This window comes from Heterodontus francisci, chromosome 2 (genome assembly GCF_036365525.1).
Source record: "Heterodontus francisci isolate sHetFra1 chromosome 2, sHetFra1.hap1, whole genome shotgun sequence".
In the NCBI taxonomy this organism is placed as follows: domain Eukaryota; kingdom Metazoa; phylum Chordata; class Chondrichthyes; order Heterodontiformes; family Heterodontidae; genus Heterodontus; species Heterodontus francisci.
The window spans coordinates 123,132,845-123,155,181 of record NC_090372.1 but is presented as its reverse complement, the minus strand read 5'-3'; the positions used below and the strand labels follow the sequence as shown (position 1 = coordinate 123,155,181).

The 22,337-nt window shown below is 44.7% G+C and overlaps 1 protein-coding gene across 2 annotated transcripts in view; it reads left to right on the top strand.

Moving 5' to 3' along the window:
- Positions 1-22,337, top strand: part of LOC137346572 (uncharacterized) — a 76,661-nt gene that overhangs the window by 42,189 nt on the left and 12,135 nt on the right. For both annotated transcript variants that reach the window (XM_068010090.1, XM_068010097.1), the window contains exons 8-11: positions 4,192-4,326; positions 10,362-10,519; positions 11,677-11,803; positions 13,306-13,491. In XM_068010090.1, the coding sequence (XP_067866191.1) occupies positions 4,192-4,326; positions 10,362-10,519; positions 11,677-11,803; positions 13,306-13,491 (606 nt within the window). The remainder of the gene's footprint in view (positions 1-4,191; positions 4,327-10,361; positions 10,520-11,676; positions 11,804-13,305; positions 13,492-22,337) is intronic.

The window sequence follows — 22,337 nt, the reverse complement described above, 5'->3', positions numbered from 1 at the left end:
CATTGGCATGCTGAAACAACTCTTCCACTGCCTGGACCACGCTAGAGGAGCCCTGCAGTACTTGGAACAATGGGCGTCAAGATTGTCATGATCTTCTGCATGCTGCACTACCTCACCATTATGAGGGGACAGACCTTGCCACCAGCTACATGGCTAGCAGCTGAGGAGCAGGGGCATGAGGAGGAGAGGATGCAATTTAGACAATCCCTTTCTGCCTGGGTTGTCTGTGGAGAACTCAGTAAACGCAACCCCAATTCCCCATTCACCAACAGTCCCACATGTTACCTATCCTCTGTCACTGACCATCACAGCGTCCGCTTGGCCACGATGCAAAAATAGAAGCCACCACAAAATAAACATTGCAAACCAAATTTATAAATCAAATCATTCCATATCGTATACAAAAGTCAACTAATCACCCTTCTGCATTCCCTTAGTGCCTTTCTTCTTTGTGCCTTTGCCTGTCTTGGTGCTCCTATTCAGTGCTACCCCAGTGGCTGCAGCATGGCTGGTAGAAGGCTGCTGACTTTCAGTTGGGGAGACTGCAGATGGCCTTGCAGGATGACCTTGGGCAGCTCTGGTCCTAGAAGGCCCAGCTTCACACTGGCTTAACTCAGTAAGGGTGGCAGCAGTCTGGGCTGACTGGCTGAAAGGCAACAGCAAGAGCGCTGGCAAAGTGATGGAAAGATGAATACTGCCATCCTGAGAGAGGACAGCAGGCTGGTGTTCCACAGAGTCACTGCCACTTCGCCAGGGCAGTGCTTCAGCAGTCTTAGTGATCTGTTAAAGGACAGATTACTGGACTGATGTGACACCCTGCAAGCCCCTTTGAATACTGGTATTTGCAGCCATGATGGCAGCACTCTGAACTTGCATGGCAGAAAGCTGAGCTTCCACTGCAGCACCCAGATGTTGGGTGGCTTCTGCTTTACTGTAATGAAAGCTGAAACGTTGGCTATCAGATGTACATCATGGTTGGATCCGCAAATGTGCTAATGGAGTTGGCCACCACTTCCATACTGGAAAGAATGGGCTCTGAGCTCTGAGCAAGCTGTGCTATTTGGGGCTAGACTCTTCCATGCTCCTGAACATTGCATGCAAGCTTTCTGACAAGCCTGCCAATGCACCAAGCATTTTGTTGTGCATGCCCATCAGCATTGATCTGTAGGTTGCTCCATCAAAGTGCTCATCTGAGTCCTCAGCAGCAGAGCTCATGTGTGATTTCGCCCACTGGTGAGAGGCTCTTGTGCTATCCTTGCCTTCTGCTCTGGCTGCAGGCCACTCGTGCCCGATATCTCACCTTGTGCAGATTTCACCTCTGTGCTATCCTCTAAATTATGCAGAGTGTCAGTATCTGAGCTGGTGGCTGGGAGTGTGAAATCAAGTGACAGTGCTGTGTCTTCACCATCACTTTCTTCTTGCTGTCCCTGCACCGTCTGGCTAGCTTGCACCCTCTCGGGTATCTGAAAGGAAAAAGGCACAGCGGTAAGGTCATGGTGCAGGGAGGGGGAAAGTAAGAGGCACATGTTTACACTATTTGCAGCTTGTAAATCAGAAGCGATTGTGGGATGAGGGGGGGATGGATTGTGAGAAGGAGAATGAGGTAAGAAAATACTGTCATCTTCAGTGGTTTCGGTGCCTCATTGGGCACTGTCCCAGCAATGGCCGTCCCAGTGGTAACGTCTTCTCCATGGGGGCCAGGATATTCTGACTCGCCTGTTGCCCTCCCATTAGCTCCTGCTGCCTCCAGTTGTGTGTCACCTTCTCCAGCAAGGGAAAGGGAAGTGTGTCAGTGAGTGTTGTGCAATCTGCTTGGCTGATGCGGCTATCATGGTTGAATAGCTGGCACCGTGTACAAGCTGTGAGATGTGGGTGTGAGGTTTGCATCGGTGCTCAGTGTGTGGGGCTGAGGTGTAGCATATGAATGTAAGGTATGAGTCCTGATAGATGGAGACTGTTAGTAGTTGAGTGATGTGGGTGTGGTGAATTGAGCAATGTCTGAGACTAATGGTGCAGTTAGTGGGATAGAGAATGTGAAGATGAGTTCACTGACCTTGACCATTTGTGTGAGATCATTGAACTTCTTGTGGCAGTACATCCAGGTCCTCGAGGCTTGATTCCTGGCATTGACCTCCAAGGTTATTTGCTTCCACTGTCATTTGAGTGTATGTTTGGAGGGTCTCCAGGCCACCTCTGGATACAGGGCATCGTTTCTTCTTTGCACCTTCTCTACCACGGGCCACAGTGCAGCTTTGGAAAATCATGGAGTCAGTTCTCTCCCATGTTATGCCATTCTTCTGGCTTTCCCAGGTCAGAATCAGTTGCGGAATGACTTCCAGCACCTGCTGCAGCCACAATACACCTCCCCTTTAAGAGGTACAGGCTGGCTTTAACTGGTGCTAGTGTGTCACGAGTTTCGGCTCCTTGCTGAGGCTTGAACTAATGAACAGCACAGTTAGCACTGGCTGTATGATACAGTCGTGTTATTCAGCAGGCAGAACAAAGATGGCGTGCTGCCTGCTTCACATTGAATGGTATGGATTAATCGTACGTTGCTATCAAAGTTAGCCACCTAGGTGTTTAAATCTGATATTTTAACCTGTATTAATCCTTGAAATCAGTGTGATGTTTGTACTCAGCTTGTCAAAATTGCTATATGGAGGAAAGCTTTGCTATGTATTAACAACATCATAATTATAATAGGAAGATTTTCACAAAATTATAAATGACGGGGTAATAAGAAGACATGTTTGCCATAATAAGTAATAGGAAAAACATAAAATTATCTTAATTTCACCTTAACCTTTGAGGAAGCTATGTGGCTTTACAATATAGAAACTGTACTGTTATACACAAAGTTCAGTTGAAAACCATTTCTTTCGTCTCTCATATATGACCATTTCATGAGTGAAGCTATGTGATTTTGCAAAATTATTATTCTTAGAATGGTTCAGCAGATATGTATATGAAAAACAGCTGCAGTCTAAAGTGAAATTTGTCAAACACTTAAAATATCAACAGCAAAATACTGCGGATGCCGGAAATCTGGAATAAAAACATTAAAAGCTGAAATTGCCAGAAAAAGTCTGGCAGACTTGAAAAGTTAACTCTGTTTCTCTCTCCACAGATGCTGCCAAACTTGGTTGTGTATTTCCAGCACTTTCTGCTGCTAAAATATCATTATTTCATGAAAAAAGATTATGGCAAAAATGTACTTTTTCTGTCAGTGTTGATTTTTTTTGTGATGTATGCGAGAAACAACATGTAAGTGCTTAGCACCTAATGTCTCATAAAGGATTTCTCAACAGATAAATGTACATGCTGGATTGTAGGGAACATCAGGTTGGCTTGCAGGAGTGACCAGTGACACTGAACCTGAGAAAATATCCGACTGTATTTTAAGTGCCCACTGCCGGGTGTGGCAGTGGGTGAAAAACAAATGCCAGCCTGCGCCGCTGCGGTCTCCTGCGTGGTGGTTTATTTAAATACCCCAGTCGGCATGCCCTCCCCAGTCACGTGGAGGAGACAGGCTCTCCAACACCTGCCATGGCGTTAGCTGCCTGTACGCAGGCACTGACATTGTTTTTAAAGCGCAGACAGCCCTGCCAGCTAATTTAAAATTTTAAAGGGAACAGCCGCCCCCCCACAATGTTCAAATCAAAATTCTGTCGCCCCTTTCCCACCCCCCCAATAAAAATAAAATTAACTAGCTGCCCTTCCCCCACCAAAACACGTACCTTACAAATATGACCTCTCCCCCCCCCCCCCCCCCCCAAACTGTACAAAGTTCAGAAGCTCTGAAGATCGTGGTCCAACTGTAGGATCATGGTAAGTTTATTTAAGTGTATGCATTGTGCTCATTTCAATATGGTAAGCTGGGACCTGTTGCTCAGTGGCAGGAGGCCCGGCGCCTCGCCACCGCCAGGAGGATCGGGCCCGGCCCTTCCGGCATCAGGCTTTGAGGTGGGCCGTTGCCGGAACAATCTTCCAGCCCCGCCTCCCGCCACAGAGCCCGACCTCGGGAGCCCTGTAAAATCCAACCCATCTAGTGTAAAAGTCCCAATGCATAATAATCACAAATAGACTCTGCCAACCAGAAACTGAATACTAAATGATACGGTTAGATTATGTTTTTAGAGAAAGCAGCAGAAATAAACATATTCCTCACATCTTACTTTGAACTTGTCACAGTAATGGAGTCCTGTGCAGCCTTAAAGAGTGCAGGCATTCTCGAGTCTGGGATCTTCACTATAGATCCTGATGGTGTGGACAATGGAGTAGATCCTTTTCCTGTGGAATGTGACATGGTCTCTGACTCTGCAACAGGTTAGTAGTCCACAGTGACCAGTTTTTATTTAACACTTTCAACTTTTGGTGACAAGCATGTGGAGTATTCTTCAACAAAAGCATACCTTTCATGTGTTTCATAAATATTATTTGAATATTATGTGCTGTTGAGGTGGTAGGAAACTTTGGGTGAAAATCCCCCATAACATAATATAAGGCTGTTGATCAGGTTAATTTTGTGTCTTTTTATTCAAAAAAAGGATGGTCAAAAATTTGCATCTTCTCTTTGTGGTTTTGGAAGTAGGAACAACTAAAAGGTCGCATGCTACTTTTTGAAGAGGAGCAGGAAGTTTTCCTCGTGCTGAAACAATATTCATCCCTCACTAACACCATCAAAACAGACTAACTAGACTTTTATCTCACTGTTGCTTGTGGGACATTGCCGTGCATAAATTGGCTGTTATATTTTGCTCCGTGACTTTTGATTTTATTGGTATAGGTATTTTATTGTGGCCCAGCCCTATCTTACATGACGATGAACAGAACTGATCTCAGATTACATACCAATTTAGGAGCCAAGACAGAATACAAAATACAGATACACTGCTCAATTTTCACCACAGAGGCGGGAAACAGAAGGCAAGATTGTTCTTGAGTCGAGAGAGCTGGAGGTCTGGCAGCCAGAACAGGACTGCCTCTCATTTCATTGATGCCAACCTGGATCTAATGCTGCAGGCCATGAGGGAGAGGAGGGAGGTCCTGTTCCCGGAGTGTGGCAGGAGGAGGCCACCAGCTGAAACCAAAGAGGTCTGGCTGCAGACTGCTGCTGCTCTCAGTGGCAAAAGCGAGACGAGAAGAATCTGGACCAGTTCTGTAAAAGGCTCAACAACCTCATTCGTTCTGGCAAGGTGAGTGCAACCCCCAACCCTCCAGACAGGAATCGGAGCTTGCACCCTCCAGCAGACACAGCCCCTCAGGGCACATGCTACTTCTGAACATGGGAGGGATGTGTGCCCAGGCCACTTACTGACTCCACAGAATGGCGCACAGCCATAGTGCTGCTGAGAACCTTTCACCATTGAGACATCCAACTCCTAATGCATAGGGACAGATGACATTGGTAACAAAGGACAGCAGTGTCTTACCACGCTCTCTTCTGTCCTTATAGGAGAAATGGACGCATAATGTATGGGAGAGGGTCCAAACAGGAGGAGGGGGACCATTTTTCTACCAAATTACCCCAATGGAGCAGGCAGCAATGGAGATAGCCAGGATAATGGAAGAGGAGGCAGTCGGACCTGGCGAGTCGGAAGCTCATGGTGGACCTGGTGATTACACAGTGCAATGTGGTCATTAAGGGGGTGCAGTGCACTCCACCCTGTCCAATAGTGTGTTGTGCATTGAGTAACATTGAGTAGCCTCAGCACTGCAGAGGTTTCCACTCTCCTAGGCAAGGTCTCATCATCTCTTCTTGCATCTCCCACAGATGCAGATGTCCAACCCACAGCAGCCTCTTCCCCTCCCTCTGTGGGCCCAGAGCAGCACAAAGAAGCATTGTTACACCTTACGAGTGCACCATCCACCCACACAGACACTTTCACCTCGGAGGGGCCTCGCGCGTGTAGGTATGGTGGCACAGGGTGATGATCATGGCACTAATGTGCAGGAGGGGGTGCTAGAGGCAGAGGGAACTTTGGTCAGTTCCCCTTGGAGGGTGGAGGATAGACACAGCCCTGCTCAGCTGAGCACAGGTGCAGGGCCCCAGGAGTCAATGGAAAGGAGGCTCTACCTTGAACAGCAGCAGGAGATGTGATCCTGTGTGTTGGAGTTCCCTGAGGCAGTGCGGGGTCATAGGCAGAGGATGGAGGAGTCCATTGAGCTCATGTGTGCCACCATGGCTCAGGGCTGAGAGCATGAGCTCCTCCATAGGGAGAGTGGCTAACCTCTTGGAGAGCCATTTGCGGTAGCACTTGGAGTGCATGCAGAAACTGCACACTGACATCCACAGGATCCATGGGTAGCATGGACCTGTCAGTGGCACAGAGATCTTTGGAGGGAATGCCATTTGCGCCCCAGCTGGTGTCCTCCGCCAGGCATCCGGAGAGCCCAGCCGGGGCTGAGGATGTCACAGAGGAGGATGAGGGTGCCACCTGTCGCGGGGCACCCTCATCATCCTCGGCCTCCTTGACCCCTCTGACAGTGAGAGCCTCCGTGCAGCAGGGCCTAGTGACAGAGGCTGCCCCTGCAATGATGCAGGTGCAGCAGCCCTTGGAGATGCCCCCATGGGCACCTCCATGCGAAGGACGACTGCCGCATGCATCTCTGCCATAAGCCGAGGCAAGTGAGCAGACTGCCTCCAACTCTCTAAGGCCACAAGGGGAGCACTGCATAGGAGAGGCCACGCGCAAAGGCCACCGCATCACTGAGCACTTAGTGGGTCACTGCGGTGTTTCTTACTGTCTCTATCAACCTTTTTCCTCTCTTTACACTGCATAAATGATGACACTTTAAGCACATGTCTGGGACTCCTTTTATTGCTACCATCACAAGGAAAGTGGTATGAGGTGGTGAAAGAGATAATGGGCTCCTTCACAGCGAGGGCACAGCCTCTGGGCAGATGAGCTTCCTTCATTAGCTGTAAGTGATTAGATAGGCTGCATCTTCCATTTGTTAGCGCAGGTATCTCAGACTGCCTTCCATGCCATGTCCCTCAACCTGGGTCAGAGGAGCTCAGTTGAAATGTTTCTGAATCAGGAGATCCCTGAAATTCATGGCATCCTCACAAGTCCTTTGCGCTCAGAGCTGTACCCGGCACCTCTCTGTTCAGGGTCACCTCCCTCCAGCTCCACTTCCTCCTCCTCTGTCACCTCCTGCTCCTGCTCTTCCCTCAATGAGTTATCTCCATCCAGGGCCTCACCATCCTCGAAGTCCACACCTCTCTGAAGGGCCAAGTTATGCAGAATGCGGCAAACCATCACATTGAGTAAGACACTTGCAGGAGGGTACTGAAGGGCTTTGCCTGACTGTCCAGGCACCAAAAGCACAACGGCCTGCTCAGTGGTTGTCCTACTGAGCAGGTGGCTTTGCTTGTGTTGCCTCTGCACTTCTGTCTTGAGTTCCTACAGAGGGGTCAGTAGCCATGTTTGCAAGGGGTATCCTTTGTCCCCTAGAATCAATCCACGGACTTTGGGGGTTGGAGTGAAGTTCTGAGGCAGTCTGGACTGGTGGTGGATGAAGGAGTCATGGCAGCTGCCTGGAAAGCGAGCGCACACATGGAAGAAGCCCTTGTTGTGGTCGCAGACCAGTTGTATGTTAAGGAAGTGGAAGCCCTTCCTGTTGATGAATCTGACTGCTCGATCATTGGGTGCCTTGATGGCCACACTGGTGCAATCGATGATGCCCTGTCACTGGGGGAATCAACAATGGCAGTGAAATCCAATGCCCTCTGTGCCTGTGAGGCCATGTCTGCTCTTAAATGAATGTACTGTCTAGCTCCAGCAAAGAGGGTATCAGTGACCTGCAAGATTCAGTGGTCTGCAGTCATTTTCAAGTTGCCTCTAAGGTCCAGAGCTGATCCTTGGAAGGAGCCAGAAGCAAAGAAGTTCAAGGTGAAAGTGACTTTGATGGCTACTGGCAGGGTATGCCGACCAGTGCTGCGAGATGCGAAGTGTCACACTCACGGAGGGAACAGTGATGAAATATGAAATAAACTGGAGGAATTATGAAATAAAAGTAAACTGTTGAACTAAGCTACAAGAAAATGGACACTTTGCTACCTGGCAACATGGAGGGAGAGGTCAGGTCATCCCCTCCTGTACTGCCAATCGACATGTTTGTTTGTTGAAGACAGGACCATTATTAAAATATGGACTTACCTTGGGGAGGTGCATTGACATGTAAAACAGCTCATTTCATGCTTACGACTCGTATCATCGAAAAATGGGTGAGCAAAGGCTTTTGCAGACAGACTGACTCCGAAGCCAAGGCCAAAATAATAGGTGTGAAGTAACACCAATATCAAAATGGACCACATTCAGATGCCATCATGTAACAATGGTCCCCACATCCTGGGATATTGTATGAACACCCCTGGAGAGAGCATCTTGGGTCACCTGACTAAAACCTCTGTTACCGACAGGTGGGAAATGGTGTGGGTGGCTTCCAATTTCTCTGAGAGAGGGAGACAGAAAACTATTCCAGTCGGAGAAGCTGTGAGATCAATCCAACAAAGCAAGGAGCCCTGCCAGCAGCATCTTTAAAGTACTGAGGCAGAGAGTCTCCAAGGTGACCTTGAAAACTCCCCATCTGAGAAATTGAACCAGGATTTCCACCACCAATTTCGGACTTAGTTTTAACCAAATGAGTCTGCGACATTTCATTAATTCCAAGACAAGGGAGATTCAGGCCTGCAACACTGTGAAACATTCCTCCTGGAAAACCCAGAAGGTTTCAAAGTGAACTTTCTTTACAACAATCAAACTCTAATTGCATACTGCCCTCTACTCTCTATCTTTTCTTGTGTGTGAACATGTGTAAATTGTGTGAGTAGGTGAGGTTGCAAACATTTTCAGGTATTGTTTTAATAAATAGTTATCTTACTTTTTAAACCTATGAGAAAACCTGTTGTTTGACCCTCAAACACTCAGGGACTAAAACACTGTTTTTAAAACACTATCTGTGGTCAGTTAAGAGGTGAAAAGTGGAAGTCACCCACACCATTTCCCACCTGTCGGTAACAAGGTCATTGACGACAAGGTCACAGATGTCTGCGATCATCTGCCTAGAGAATCACAGTCTCCTGTGGCACTGGGTCTTGGTTATCTCCAGGTAGCTCTGTTTTCAGCAGTCGATCCTGTGTTGAGGATATGACCTCAGGTGCCTTCCTGACCCTCTTTCCTCTCCCTTGCCCTCTTGCTGCTTGGGGTATCACCCTTCTTGTGGACGGTGTTGCCCCTCATTGTCACTGGGTACAAAATCTGACAGTCGTGCCCCCATTACCAGCTGCAAGCTTCCTTTTGGACAGGTGGCCGCCCAGTTGTCCTTGGCAGCCTTGCCCCCACTCTCTCTGCCCCTGCGATGCCAGGGTGTGACCAGCCAGTTCAGTGCTGAAGCCCTGTGCCACTCTCACCGACACTTGCACAGCGCCAAGGGGATCCCCTTGCCAAATGCCGAGTTCCCTTTTGCCCCGCTGACCCTCTTCTGGGGCCATGGTGATGCCCTGGGGTAGCCATGACTGCCACCGCACTCCTTACCCGCCTCCCTTCAGCTGATCAACAATCAAGGCGTCTAACCCATGTGCCCCCTTCAAAATTCCACCCTCCAACTCTAACAAGCTCTTAATGAGCTTTTTAAGTACTTCAATTGGCCTCAATCGGAAGGTGGACGGATCGTTGCTCCATCCTCCCCCTGCTCTGGTGAACATTGCCGGTACTGGGAATGGTGTATTTAAACTGACGTGCCAGTCAGCACCGGTATTTTTGGGCCCCTCCACCCACAACCGCCCCCCGCACACCACCCCCAACCCTCCCACCCACTTCCCCACCCCCACTTGAGGTATTTCTTAAAAAGAAAAACAAATGACAATTAGATTTCTAAAATGTGCAATGCTTTGCCCCTATCTTAATGTGGTAGGTCAAATATATTTAGTTTATTGTACACTAAAAACTGATTGTGTTTCAATCAATACTTTTCTTGTAACTTGGAATTTTACTTAGTTGTGTTTTTAAAAAATTTGATTCATATTTCTGGGTCATTGCCATTCCCAGCTGAGAAAGTAACTGGCTGAATTACACATTGTACATTTACTATCATGTGTACCAATGTGGACCAACGTGTCTCTGTTCAAAGATTATACTTAGTCAGAATTTCTTTCCTAAGAAGTGAAGTGGTTTGGAATATTATGGAACTGTTTGGACAAAAATAATGCATACATGAAAATAAGTGCAGTGCAAGCAAATCTTTAAGAATTAATTCTGTAGTGAAAACAAATTATACGAACCTCACCTGAGAAGCAGCAGACTAATGTGTCCACTTTTAAGTGTGTTTATTGAAAATTGCAATCTTTATTTTTTAAGGCATTACAGTGATAGGTCATGATTCAGAGGATCGAATGCGTGTGTCTCCTTGTGAAGATGCTGGGTGCTATTCTCGAACCATTAATTACAATCAGGCATCCCTAGATCAACTCAAGGCGTTAACGGAGGCCTCAAAGTACTGTGAACAGTATATCAGTGTAAGCAACTCCTACATCATTACAACCATTTCATAGTCATAGCTAGTTCTAAAAAATGAAGCGTCTGCTGGATTCCTGTATCATTTAGTTGCAGTGGTTTTACAAAATGAAAAACAGAGAAAACAAAATTATATTATAAAGTAATTATTGTGAAAATAGTTTAAAAGCATGTTAATGAAAGTCTCATGGACACTTTAGGGTAGTGTTTGGTGTTCACTGCTGGGTGGTGATCTGGCAGACCAGATTGTTGCCCAGGCAGTGAAGATGAAAATCTACCCTAATCAGTTTTCACTGTGCTTCCATTTTCTGTAGCTCCCATTTGAAAAGTCATTGTTGAATGGTGAACATTTTCTTGTTTTGTATGCAAACCTCAGTATAATTGCTTTGTTACGTCACTTGCTATTAGATAGTACTGCTTAAGCACTGATTTTTCATTCCTTTTTTCATTGTATTGTTGGGAACTGTGGTTCAAAATCAGTCAATCATTGAGCTGTGACTTTATCTTTTCCTCGCTCCCTCCCGTGACTCCACCATTGGCAGGCATGCGTTCAGCTGCTGTGGTATTACACTCTGGCCCTACATTAGAGGTGCTACCTAATTACAAGTTTTTCAAGATAAAAACAAAATACTGCGGATGCTGGAAATCTGAAATAAAAACAAGAAATGCTGGAACCACTCAGCAGGTCTGGCAGCATCTGTGAAAAGAAAAGCAGAGTTAACGTTTCGGGTCAGTGACCGTTCTTCGGAACTGGTTCAAAATGTGCTGTTTGATTGACTTTAAATGGACTCCAAATGGCAAATATATCAATGATTGGCAGGCTCCCAACATAGATTTGTTAACTTCTGATGTATGAAAACCATGAAAAGAGGCTTCCTACAAGTTTACTTGTTGCAATCCTGATTGTCCCTATTAGTAAACTCAACCATAGCATTTGAAGGGTGCACTTCAGTGCCATTGTGCAGGCCTGCTACCATGATTTGACTCTTGATGGGACTGTTATGTATCGGGGGATGGTAACATAAACAGTACAAGAGCACAGATAGGAAAAGTAACAAACGGGGACAGTTAATGTTATCTGCAACACTGCAATGCTGAACTGTTCATCCTCATAGGAATATAACTATGAAACAATGTTCTATGTCTTTGCACTGCTCAGTTGGAATGTCGCCATATCCGCTTCCTTAAGCAGCACTGGGGTTGGTGGGTGTCTCGTGATGGGCGTAAAATAAATTCCTGGGGTGGAGCTTCAACCAACAGTGGAAAATGTGCATGTGGGGAAAATGGTAAGAGGGACTATATATAATAATAAAAACAAATAACTTTATCTCTTTTGTAAATGTATCTCAAACAGCCCATCCTTTTTATACGTCCATCTTTCTTTCTTTCTTCCTCCCTCCCTACCTCCTATTAAATATACTGTAGCCATCATTTTCGGTCCCCACTCCAAACTCTGTTCCCCAGCTACCAACTCCATCCCTCTCCCTGGCAACAGTCTGAGACTAAACCAGTCAGTTTACAATCTTGGTGCCATATTTGTCCCCAAGATAAGCTTTTGACCACATATTCACCCCATCACTAAGACCTCCTGTTTCCATCTCCATAATATTGCCCGACTTCACCCCTGCCTCAGCTCGTCTGCTGCTGTAATGCTTATTCATGCCTTCATTACCTCTAAACGTGAGGATTCCAATGCACTCCTGGCTGGGCTCCCACATTCTACCCTCCATAGGTCATCCAAAACTCTGCTGCCCAAGTCCGAACTTGCACCAAGTCCCATTCCCCTATCACCCCTGTGCTCACTGACTTACATTGGCTCCCAGTCAAGCAACGTCATGATTTTAAATTTTCATCCTTGTTTGAAAATCCCTCCATGGGATTATATAATCTCTTCCAGCCCCACAACCCTCCAAGATATCTGCACTCCTCTAAGTCTGGCCTCTTGTGCATCCCTGATTTTAATCATTCTGCCATTGGTGGCCGTGCCTTCAGTTGCCTAGGCCCTAAGCTTTAGAATTCCCTTCCTACACTTCTCCAGCTCTCTACCTCGCTTTCCTCCTTTAAGACACTCCTTAAAACCTATCTCTTTGACCAAATTTTTAGTCATCTGATTGAATATCTCCTCTTGTGGCTCAGTGTCATATTTTGCTGTATAGCTTTGGGATGTTTTACTACATTAAAGGTGCTATATAAATATAAATTGTTGCTGTTTTCTGTCTTATGAATTTAATATGCTTCTTCCTAATACATTTTTATCCAGTTTGAAGATGTTTAAAAAAGAGTTGATATGGGGTATATTATGATAGCCAATCACAATTTAAATATGTAATGGGAGAATTTCCCTAAATGCTGAGTTTATAAATGCTGGTCATTTGCAGTTTGCCTTTTTCTGCTATATTTATGTTACAATCCTGACTTCACACTGCTGGTCCATATGGGTCTTTTCCAACTACCTGGGAAGCTCTGCAGGCAAAAGTGAAAGTTATGATTCTTGCAGTGTGCTAGAATCCAACCTGCAATATAACTGGAACAGCCTCCAAGCCCCAGCAGCCAGAACAAGCAAATACTTATATTTGAAATGGTTCTAAACAATGTGAAAACCACGAGACTAGCCAACTGGATTGTATTATTTTAAGAAGTTTTTTGTGAGAGTATCCTGGTAGTTAATTGTAAATACATGCAATATATGTTTAGGATGCATTTATTCAAAAATGTAAAATCTTAGTAACATAAAAATTGTTTCAATATATTGAGGCATGAAAAAAATACAGCATATCTTTCTTCACAGGCAACTGTGCCCTAGGTCTTTCCACATGCAACTGTGATGCAAATGATGGTGTTTGGAGACAAGACAAAGGATATTTGACGGATAAAACCATTCTTCCTGCACAGGAAGTGAGGTTTGGAGACACAAGAGATGTACCTGTAGAAATGGCATTTCACAAGATTGGCCCACTTCGTTGTAATGGACAGGGTAAGGCCATGTTAGAAAATAAACGGGGAACTCATTTCAAAAGCAATGCTTGAAGATTGCTGAAGCAGTTTGAAATTCGTCATAAATTAACAATGTAACTGGATAAATATCTGATTAGTAAAGGAACTGGAGGTAACAGAATAGCACAGATATTGATAACCTATCAACCAGGATCTCTGTGGCCTCAATTCTGTTAGAATTACTGTAATGTCAAGTGGAATACAAGTGGGCAGGTTGAATACAGAGATTAGTCCTTAGACTGCCACAGGGCCTGAGAAATACCAGGCTCCCCGGGCAGATGGTTTTGATATGAATTAGTATGCTGAATGGAAGACAGTCACTGTAAGCTTAAAAAAAAAAATTGGGCTCTCTGTAGTTTCGCACTTGGAAGATTGACGTGGCCAATTCTTGGTAGTACAGTAAGAGTTACAGAGTTAACATCCTGGAGCTTTGGTTTGCTCATGAGGAAATAGCTGAAAACATACGGGTGCATCAAAGATGAGTTTCCAAAGATGACTCAAATAATTGATCTAGTTGTCCGGTTGGAATCAGAGTTAACTATAGATGGCAAACTGTGGAAGGTTCAGGAACTGCAATTTCAAGAGTTGATATAAAAAAAAAACAAGATAAAGAAATGAGCTATGTTGGATTCTGTAGCTAATAATGCTTCAGTCACTTTCACATTTATTAAAGGGGGTGGAGTTTAAAAAGCTAAATATTGATCAAATGCACATCTGTCACGAGCTCCCCTAACTTAAAGAGTTGTCAAAATACAAAAGAGCTGAACTCAAGGGGTGAGGTGAGAGTGACTGCCCTTGACCTCAAGGCAGCATTTGATTGAGTATGGCATCAAGGAGCCCTAGCAAAACTGGAGTCAATGGGAATTGGGGGAAAACTCTCTGCTGGTTGGAGTCATACTTAGCACAAAGGAAGATGGTTGTTATTTTTGGAGGTCAATGATCTCAGTCCCAGGACATCACTGCAGGAGTCCCTCAGGGTCGTCTCCTAGGCCCAACCATCTTCAACTGTTTCATCAATGACCTTTCCTCCATCATAAGGTCAGAAGTGGGGATTTTCGCTGATGTTTGCACAATGTTCAGCATGATTTGCAATCCTCAGATACTGAAGAGTCTGTGTCCAGATGCAGCAAGACCTGGACAACATCCAGGCTTGGGCTGACAAGTGGCAAGTAACATCCATGCCACACAGGTGCCAGACAATGACCATCTCAAACAAGAGAGAATCTAACCATCTCCCCTTGATGTTCAATGGCATTACCATCGCTGAATCCTCCACTATCAACATCCTGGGGGTTACCATTAACCAGAAACTGAACTGGACCAGCCACGTTTTGGTAGGAAGAACATAAAGCCTGGCTACCCGACCAGACCCTACGACATGTGTTGGGTTCGGGTCGGGTCAGGTCTCTCTTCCGGGTCTGGCATTTGGGCTCGGGTCAGGTCGGGCTGGATGTGGACACAGTGCTACCTTGCCCAGGGAGGGAACTTGTGCACGATTCTGCAGGAATAACCTGCTGCCGGAACAGAGGATCACAACATTTGGACAAGGTATGTTAGATATAATTAACTTTATTATGAGATCGGGTTGGACACGGGAAAAAAATCAAAGGACTCAGGCCCCGGTCGGGTTCGGCTTGGATGTGGTCGGGTTTCAATTTCATATTCGAGCAAGTCTTTTGGAGGAACATGGAGAGACAATATAAAATAAAGGGTACAATTCTAAAGTGGGTGCAGGAGCAGAGGGACCTAGGTGTATATATACATAAGTCATTGCAGGTTCGAAGATAGATTGAGAGCAGTTAATAAAGCATACAGTATCCTGGGCTTTATTAATAGGGGCATAGAGTACAAGAGCAAGGAAGTTATGTTGAACTTACATAAGACACTAGTTCAGCCTTAGCTGGAGTATTGCGCCCAGTTCTGGGAAAGATGTGAGGGCATTGCAGAGAGTACAGAAAAGATACGCGAGAATGGTTCCAGGGATGAGGAACTTTAGTTATGAAGACAGATTGAAGTTAGGACTGTTTTTCTTGGAGAAGAGAAAGCTGAGAGGTGATTTAATAGAGTTATTCAAAATCATGAGGGGTCTGGACAGAGTAAATAGGGAGGTGAGGTGAGAATGACTGCCCTTGACATCAGGGCAGCATTTGACTGAGTATGGCATCAAGGAGCCCTAGCAAAACTTGAGTCAATGGGAATCAGGGGGAAAACACTCCGTTGGTTGGAGTCATACCTAGCGCAAAGGAAGATGGTTGTGGTTGTTGGAGGTCAATCATCTGAGCTCCAGGACATCACTGCAGGAGTTCCTCAGGGTAGTGTCCTAGGTCCAACCATCTTTAGCTGCTTCATCAATGACCTTCCTTCAATCATAAGGTCAGAAGTGGGGATGTTCGCTGATGATTGTACAATGTTCAGCACCATTCGCGACTCCTCAGATACTGAAGCAGTCCATGTAGAAATGCAGCAAGACCTGGACAATATCCAGGCTTGGGCTGATAAGTGGCAAGTAACATTCGCGCCTCACAAGTACCAGGCAATGACTATCTGAACAAGAGAGAATCTTAGCAATCTCCCCTATACATTCAGTGGCATTACCATTGCTGAATCCCCCACCTTCAACATCCTAGGGGCTACCATTGACCAGAAGCTGAACTGGAGTAGCCATATAAATACTGTGTTACAAGAACAGTTCAGTGGTTAGGAATCTTGTGGTGAGTAACTCACCTCTTGACTTCCCAAAGCCTGTCCACCATGTTCAAGGCACAAGTCAGGTGTGTGATGGAATACTCTCCACTTGCCTGGATGGATACATCTCCAGCAATACTCAAGAAGCTCAATACCATCCAGGACAAAGCAGCGCGCTTGATTGGCACCCCATCCACCACATTCAATATTCACTCCCTTCACCACTGACCCACAGTGGCAGCAGTGTGTACCAACTATAGGACGTACTGCAGCAACTCACCAAGACTCTTTCGACAGCACCTTTCAAACCCACGACCTCTAACACCTAGAAGGACAAGGGCAGCAGATGCATGGGGACACCACCAGCTGCAAGTTCCCCTCCAAGCCACACACTATCCTAACTCGGAACTATATCACTATTCCTTTACTGTCGCTGGGTCAAAATCCTGGAACTCCCTTCCTAACAGCACTGTTGGTGTACCTACACTCCAAGGCCTGCAGGGGCTCAAGAAGGCAGCTCACCACCACCTTCTCAAGGGCAATTAGGGATGGACAATAAATACTGGCCTAGCCAGTGACACCCACATCCCATAAACGAACCAAAAAAACACTTGGCAAGTTTATCTAGTGAGTAGCTGAACTGTATAATCCAGGAAAGCTCAATCTCCAGTTTGTGTTGTATTAGCTGACCTTAGTCAAGGCAATAGGCTGCTACAATTGGCTACACTGTGCTTGGTTCAGTCAGGGTACCTGTTTCTGGTCACTGTTCAGTGACTATTGCTGAAAGTTCATATGTGAGAAAGAATTGGGCCTAAGTGATGTCTCTGTGATAGAATGACCTACTGACATATACTATTCAGGCAGACCCACGATAATGGCCACTGGATGAGATAGATTCACATAGCACAGAAGAAAGCCATTTGGCCCATCATGTCTGTGCCATCTCTTTGAAAGAGCTATCCAATAAGTCCCACTCCTATGTTATTTCCCCGCAGCTCTGCAAATGATTGCTTTTCCAATATTTATCCAATTCCTTTGAAAGTTCCTATTGAATCTCCTTCCACCACCTTATCAGGCAGTGTATTCCAGATCATAAATACTTAGCCTAGATTATGGAAGTCATGTTCGGATCCACACTTAGCTGGAGCCCTTTTTCTGGCAATGCAAATTGTGAAGGTGCTTACTGCGCATGATTTTGTGACCATAATTATGCAACGTTAATGACCGGAGAAGAATAGGCAGTGCTTGTCCAAACTTAGAATTTGTACTGCTGTTGGGTGAGGTTCCTCGCCAATGGCACAAACTGGGGAAATTATCCTTATGTGCTCAAATTCTCAAATCCACAACTGACTCAAACTGACACTATTACAACAGTGTGAGGTGAATGGTGTGATAATTGTGTTGTTTGACTGCATAACATACCTTCTGAAAGCTGCAATATTTCTGTATTCTTAAGGCTGGACTTTTCTCCAGGATGGATTTGCCGCTAAAGGTGGGGTGAGGTGGAATTTCTGTCTGACACCCTGACCCTGAGTGCACCTGCCCCACCCAACATGGTCAGGGCTGATTAAAAATCCCAGGTGGTTTCTGCAGTATAAGGGTCTGAAAGGGTTAATCTTCAGAGTGTGTAAAGAACACCTCCTAACATGATGATGCAAGAGATCACATGAGAGAGACTTGAAGCTAGATGCAGCGTGGCTTTGGAGGAGTCACACAGACTAATGTGAAGATGTATATAGTTCCAAGATAAATATCAATGTTCTAACTACTCCAGACTGAAGTATCTCTCTAAGCTAGACTAATTAAGGTGGCAGCGTACCAAACAAACATACAATATGGTGATCAGCAGTGAGATCGAGACCAAAGGGGGTTCTTACCATGCTACACCCAGAAGAAGAATTTGAAAGGATTTGAAGAGGGCAGACCTGAAAAAAGCACCAAAACTGCAGGACTCGAGAAAAGGCTGTAGAAAAGCTCCAGAACTCCAGACAAAGAGTCAGACAGTAGAAATCCAGTCCAGCAAGCGCAGAATCAGAGTCTGAGAACTAAGCAAAGTTCAAGGATCTGGTGAGCAACCCTGAAAGAGGGTAAAATAAAATCTGTCCATAACAGTACTGGGCAGGCAGCACGGGAAAGTCCTTGGTGAGGGCTAATCCAAGGTTGATGCCATTACACATGGCATCCAGAGCAAAGAAAAAGCAAACAACAAGGCTGCAAATATTCGATTCTTTACAAGAAGAGTTAAAAGGAGTAGAGCAGTAATGCTATAAAACAGAATTTAATTTGAGGAGGGAAGTAATGCTTAGTCTAGCGGCAAGAATTTTGAAGGCTAAAATGTTGGCCATAGTGGGAATCAGCATGGAGCTGAAAAAGCATGGGAAACCTCTGATACTGGAGGGAAGAACACACAAGTGAAACTAATTGAAATAATGGAGATTAAATTCTCCATTCCAGATTTGGACACATGGAAGGACCAAATCAAACCAAAAATTGGTCACTCTGGCAAAAAAGGTTTCTCAGATATAGAATAGCTTCCAAATTGGACAGCCAGTCTGAAGCAGTAGTTGTTAACACTTTATTATATTATATTAAGGCTATGGCAGATGATGTTATTGCAAGACAAGGTATTAATGAGACATCTGCCAAATTCGAAGAAGTTTTAAAAACTTTTGATTTGTATTTCAACTTGTGGAGCAATAAGATTTTAGAAAGAGCAAGGTTCACCAAAAAGGTCCAGAAACCGGATGAAACAGCTGATTCTTTCATCAATGACCTATACAGGCTTGCAGAGGGATGTGAATATGGAGACCTTAAAGCAGAATTGATAAGAGACTGCATTGTAGTAGGCATTGCTGATGAGTCCCTATCAAATTTATTGCTGTCTAAAGAAGACCTCACCCTAGACAAAGCTATTCAGCTGGTGAGACAAGCAGAGATCAATAAGAATAACAGATCAATCCCGAGAGGTAAAGACCATGGTTTAGGAACCCTCCAGCATCCGTACAGTTCCTTAAACAGAGGGCTGCGAAAGAGGCACCAGAAAGAAAAGGTACAATGGGAGGGAAGCGAAAGATGCTGTTAAACCCAGCCAATGATGTGATGCCAAAAGACTCACAGATGTGAACAGCGTCCTGCAAACAAAGCAGAATCTTCCACTGTAAGAAAATATGGCATTTCGGTAAAATGCGCCAGACTAAAATATCTATTCCCACAAGTGCAAAAGAAAAAGCATTCAAGAATAGAGTGGTTAACAAAGTTAAACAACCTTCTTCAGAAGAGCAACCAATACACTTTCTAGGTGAGATCAATGATCCTAATCAGGCATTCTGGTCTGCAGATAGATATGTCAACAGACATATCACTAATTTTAAATTTGACACCAGAGCGAGTGTAACGGTCTTATCAGACAAAGAGCCATGGTTATCAACGCATCTTCTGCAACCAACAGAAACCCAGTTACATGGCCCAGGAGAGGTTAAACTCAAAGTCAAGGGGAAGCTACAGGCAACACTCCAGTACAAGGTAAAGCAAATATTAGAAACATTGTATGTTCTAAAGAATCAGGAATTCTCTCTCAAGTAGAAGAGTTTGTATTGACCTTCATTTTATAAAGAAAGTAGAAGTTATGCAACAAGAATCCAGGAGTCACTTCCAAGAGGAATACCCAAAATTGTTTACCAGTCTAGGCAGAATGAAGACCAAATATAGTATTACATTGCGGAAACATGCTAAACCAGTTTGTCTTTTCACGCCTAGGAAGATTCCATTCCCCCTAATGAAGCAAGCCTAATATCAATTAGAGGACATGACCAGGATGGGAGTCATTTCTCCTGTTATTAAAACTACAGAGTGGTGTTCAGGAATGTTTCCAGTTCCTAAACCTAACAGTGATCTTTGCATTTGCGTAGACTTAACTTAAGGCTGTGGCACGAGATGTCCTTCCGATGTCCTCAGTGGATGAAAGCTTGGCAAAGTTATCCAAAAGTTCCGTATTCACGAAGCTTGACACGAATAGTGGCTTTTGGCACGTTCCACTGGATAAGAAGTTAAGGTTATTGATAACCTTCATTACTCCATTTGAAAGATTTTGTTTTAACCGTCTTCCATTCGGTACCACGTCAGCACTGGAAATATTCCAGAGAACTACGTTGAATATTCTACAGGGCCGTGAAGGTGTCATATGCCATCTGGTTGACATTTTAGTTCATGGAGAGTCCATTGGAGAACATAACCTAAGGGTTAGAGTGGTTTTAAATCATCTGCAGGGTGAACGCCTCACACTAAATGAGAAGTGTGAATTTTCAAAAACATCCATTCGTTTTTTAGGAGACATTGTCAGCAGTAGCTGCATAATGGCAGACCTGCAAAAGATGAGAGCCATTTCCACTTCCTACTTCGATCCATGATCTTCAATGGTTTTTTGGCATGGTCAATCAGTTGGCAAAATTCCTACCTAACAGCCCAAGTTACTGAGTCATTACGACCACTGTTAAGAAAAGCTCAAACATGCTGGGATGCACATCAGCAACAAGCATTTCAAAGGATCAAGGAGATGCTGATTTTGATGGATGCCTTAGCTCATTATAGTCCTTCACTTCCGACAACAATTGCAGCTGACGCCTTGTCCACAGGAATACGGACAGGGCAAGCAACAAACAACAGCAGATGCATTGTCCAGGGCAATGGTCAACCATCCTACTTAACAAGATGTTAACTTCATTAACAAAATTAAGTCATACTCACAGCTCACTGTATCACAATGGCCGGCAAGTTAAAATAAACTCCAACTAATTTGTCAGGCACAGGTGCAAGATGAAGAATGCATCTATATCTGCCAAAATTACAAGCAAAGTTGGCCACAAAAGTGTCCTAGTGGTAAGAGGATTAAAATCTTCTTCGAATACAGGGACACTTTACCATAGTGGATGATTTGCTGGTATATGACGAAAGATTGGTGATTCCAGAGTCACTCCGGGCAGATGTCTTGGAGAAAATACACCAGGGTCATATGGCAAAACTAAACATAGAGCACGGGCTCAGGTGTCTGTATGGTGGCCAGGAATCTCAAAGGATATTGAAGAAATGATTTCAAATTGTCACATATGTGCAATTCACAAACAGGATCAGAGAGAACCTGTTATCCCGACCCAATTCCCAACCAGACCATGGGAATGCTTGGCTTTGGATCTATTCATCTTTGATGAAAATCTTATCTAATTGTAGTAGATTACTTTTCAAGATGGATTGAGGTTAAACGGATGTACACAACAACAACTGAAGCAGTCATTCGAGTGTTACAAGAAATCTTTGCAACACGTGGTATACCTGAACAGACAGTGTCCGATAATGAACCACAATTTGTAAATGATTACTTCAAAAACTTTGTAGAAATCAGTGGATTTGTGCATATAACAAGTTCCTCTAGATATCCACAATCTAATGGAGAAGCTGAGCGAACAGTTAGAACTATTAAAGCACTGTTAAAGAAAAATCAGAATTCCGTTCAGCACTTCTGAACTTCTAAAAAAAAATTATTTATTTGTTCATGGGATGTGGGCGTCACTGGCTAGGCCAGCATTTATTGCCCATCCCTAATTGCCCTGGAGAAGGTGGTATGAGCTGCCTTCTTGAACCGCTGCATTCCTTGGGGTGTAGGTACACCCACAGTGCTGTTAGGAAGGGAGTGCCAGGATTTTGACTCCGTGATAGTGAAGGAATGGCGATATAGTTCCAAGTCAGGATGGTGTGTGGCTTGGAGGGGAACTTGGAGGCGGTGGCGTTCCCATGCATCTGCTGCCCTTATCCTTCTAGTTGGTAGAGGTCACGGGTTTGGAAGAACTACTCCATTGTTATGTGAATCAGCACCATTCAAAAGCTTAATGGGAAGAAAACTTAGGTCACAACTTCCACTTTTACCTAAGAAATTACTTTCAGGAAAAAAATCCAGGATTATCAGAGTTGAAGACAGAGAGAAGTCGAACTGAAAGAAATAAACCCATAATTATAACAGGAAATACTGTACCAGAAACCTACCGAAACTGTCAGAAGGACAAAAGATGTGAGACCAAAACAGAGAAGGAGTAATTGTCCAGAGAGAGGAGAATCAACAGCGATCTTATTTACTAAGAACTTCAGAAGGTA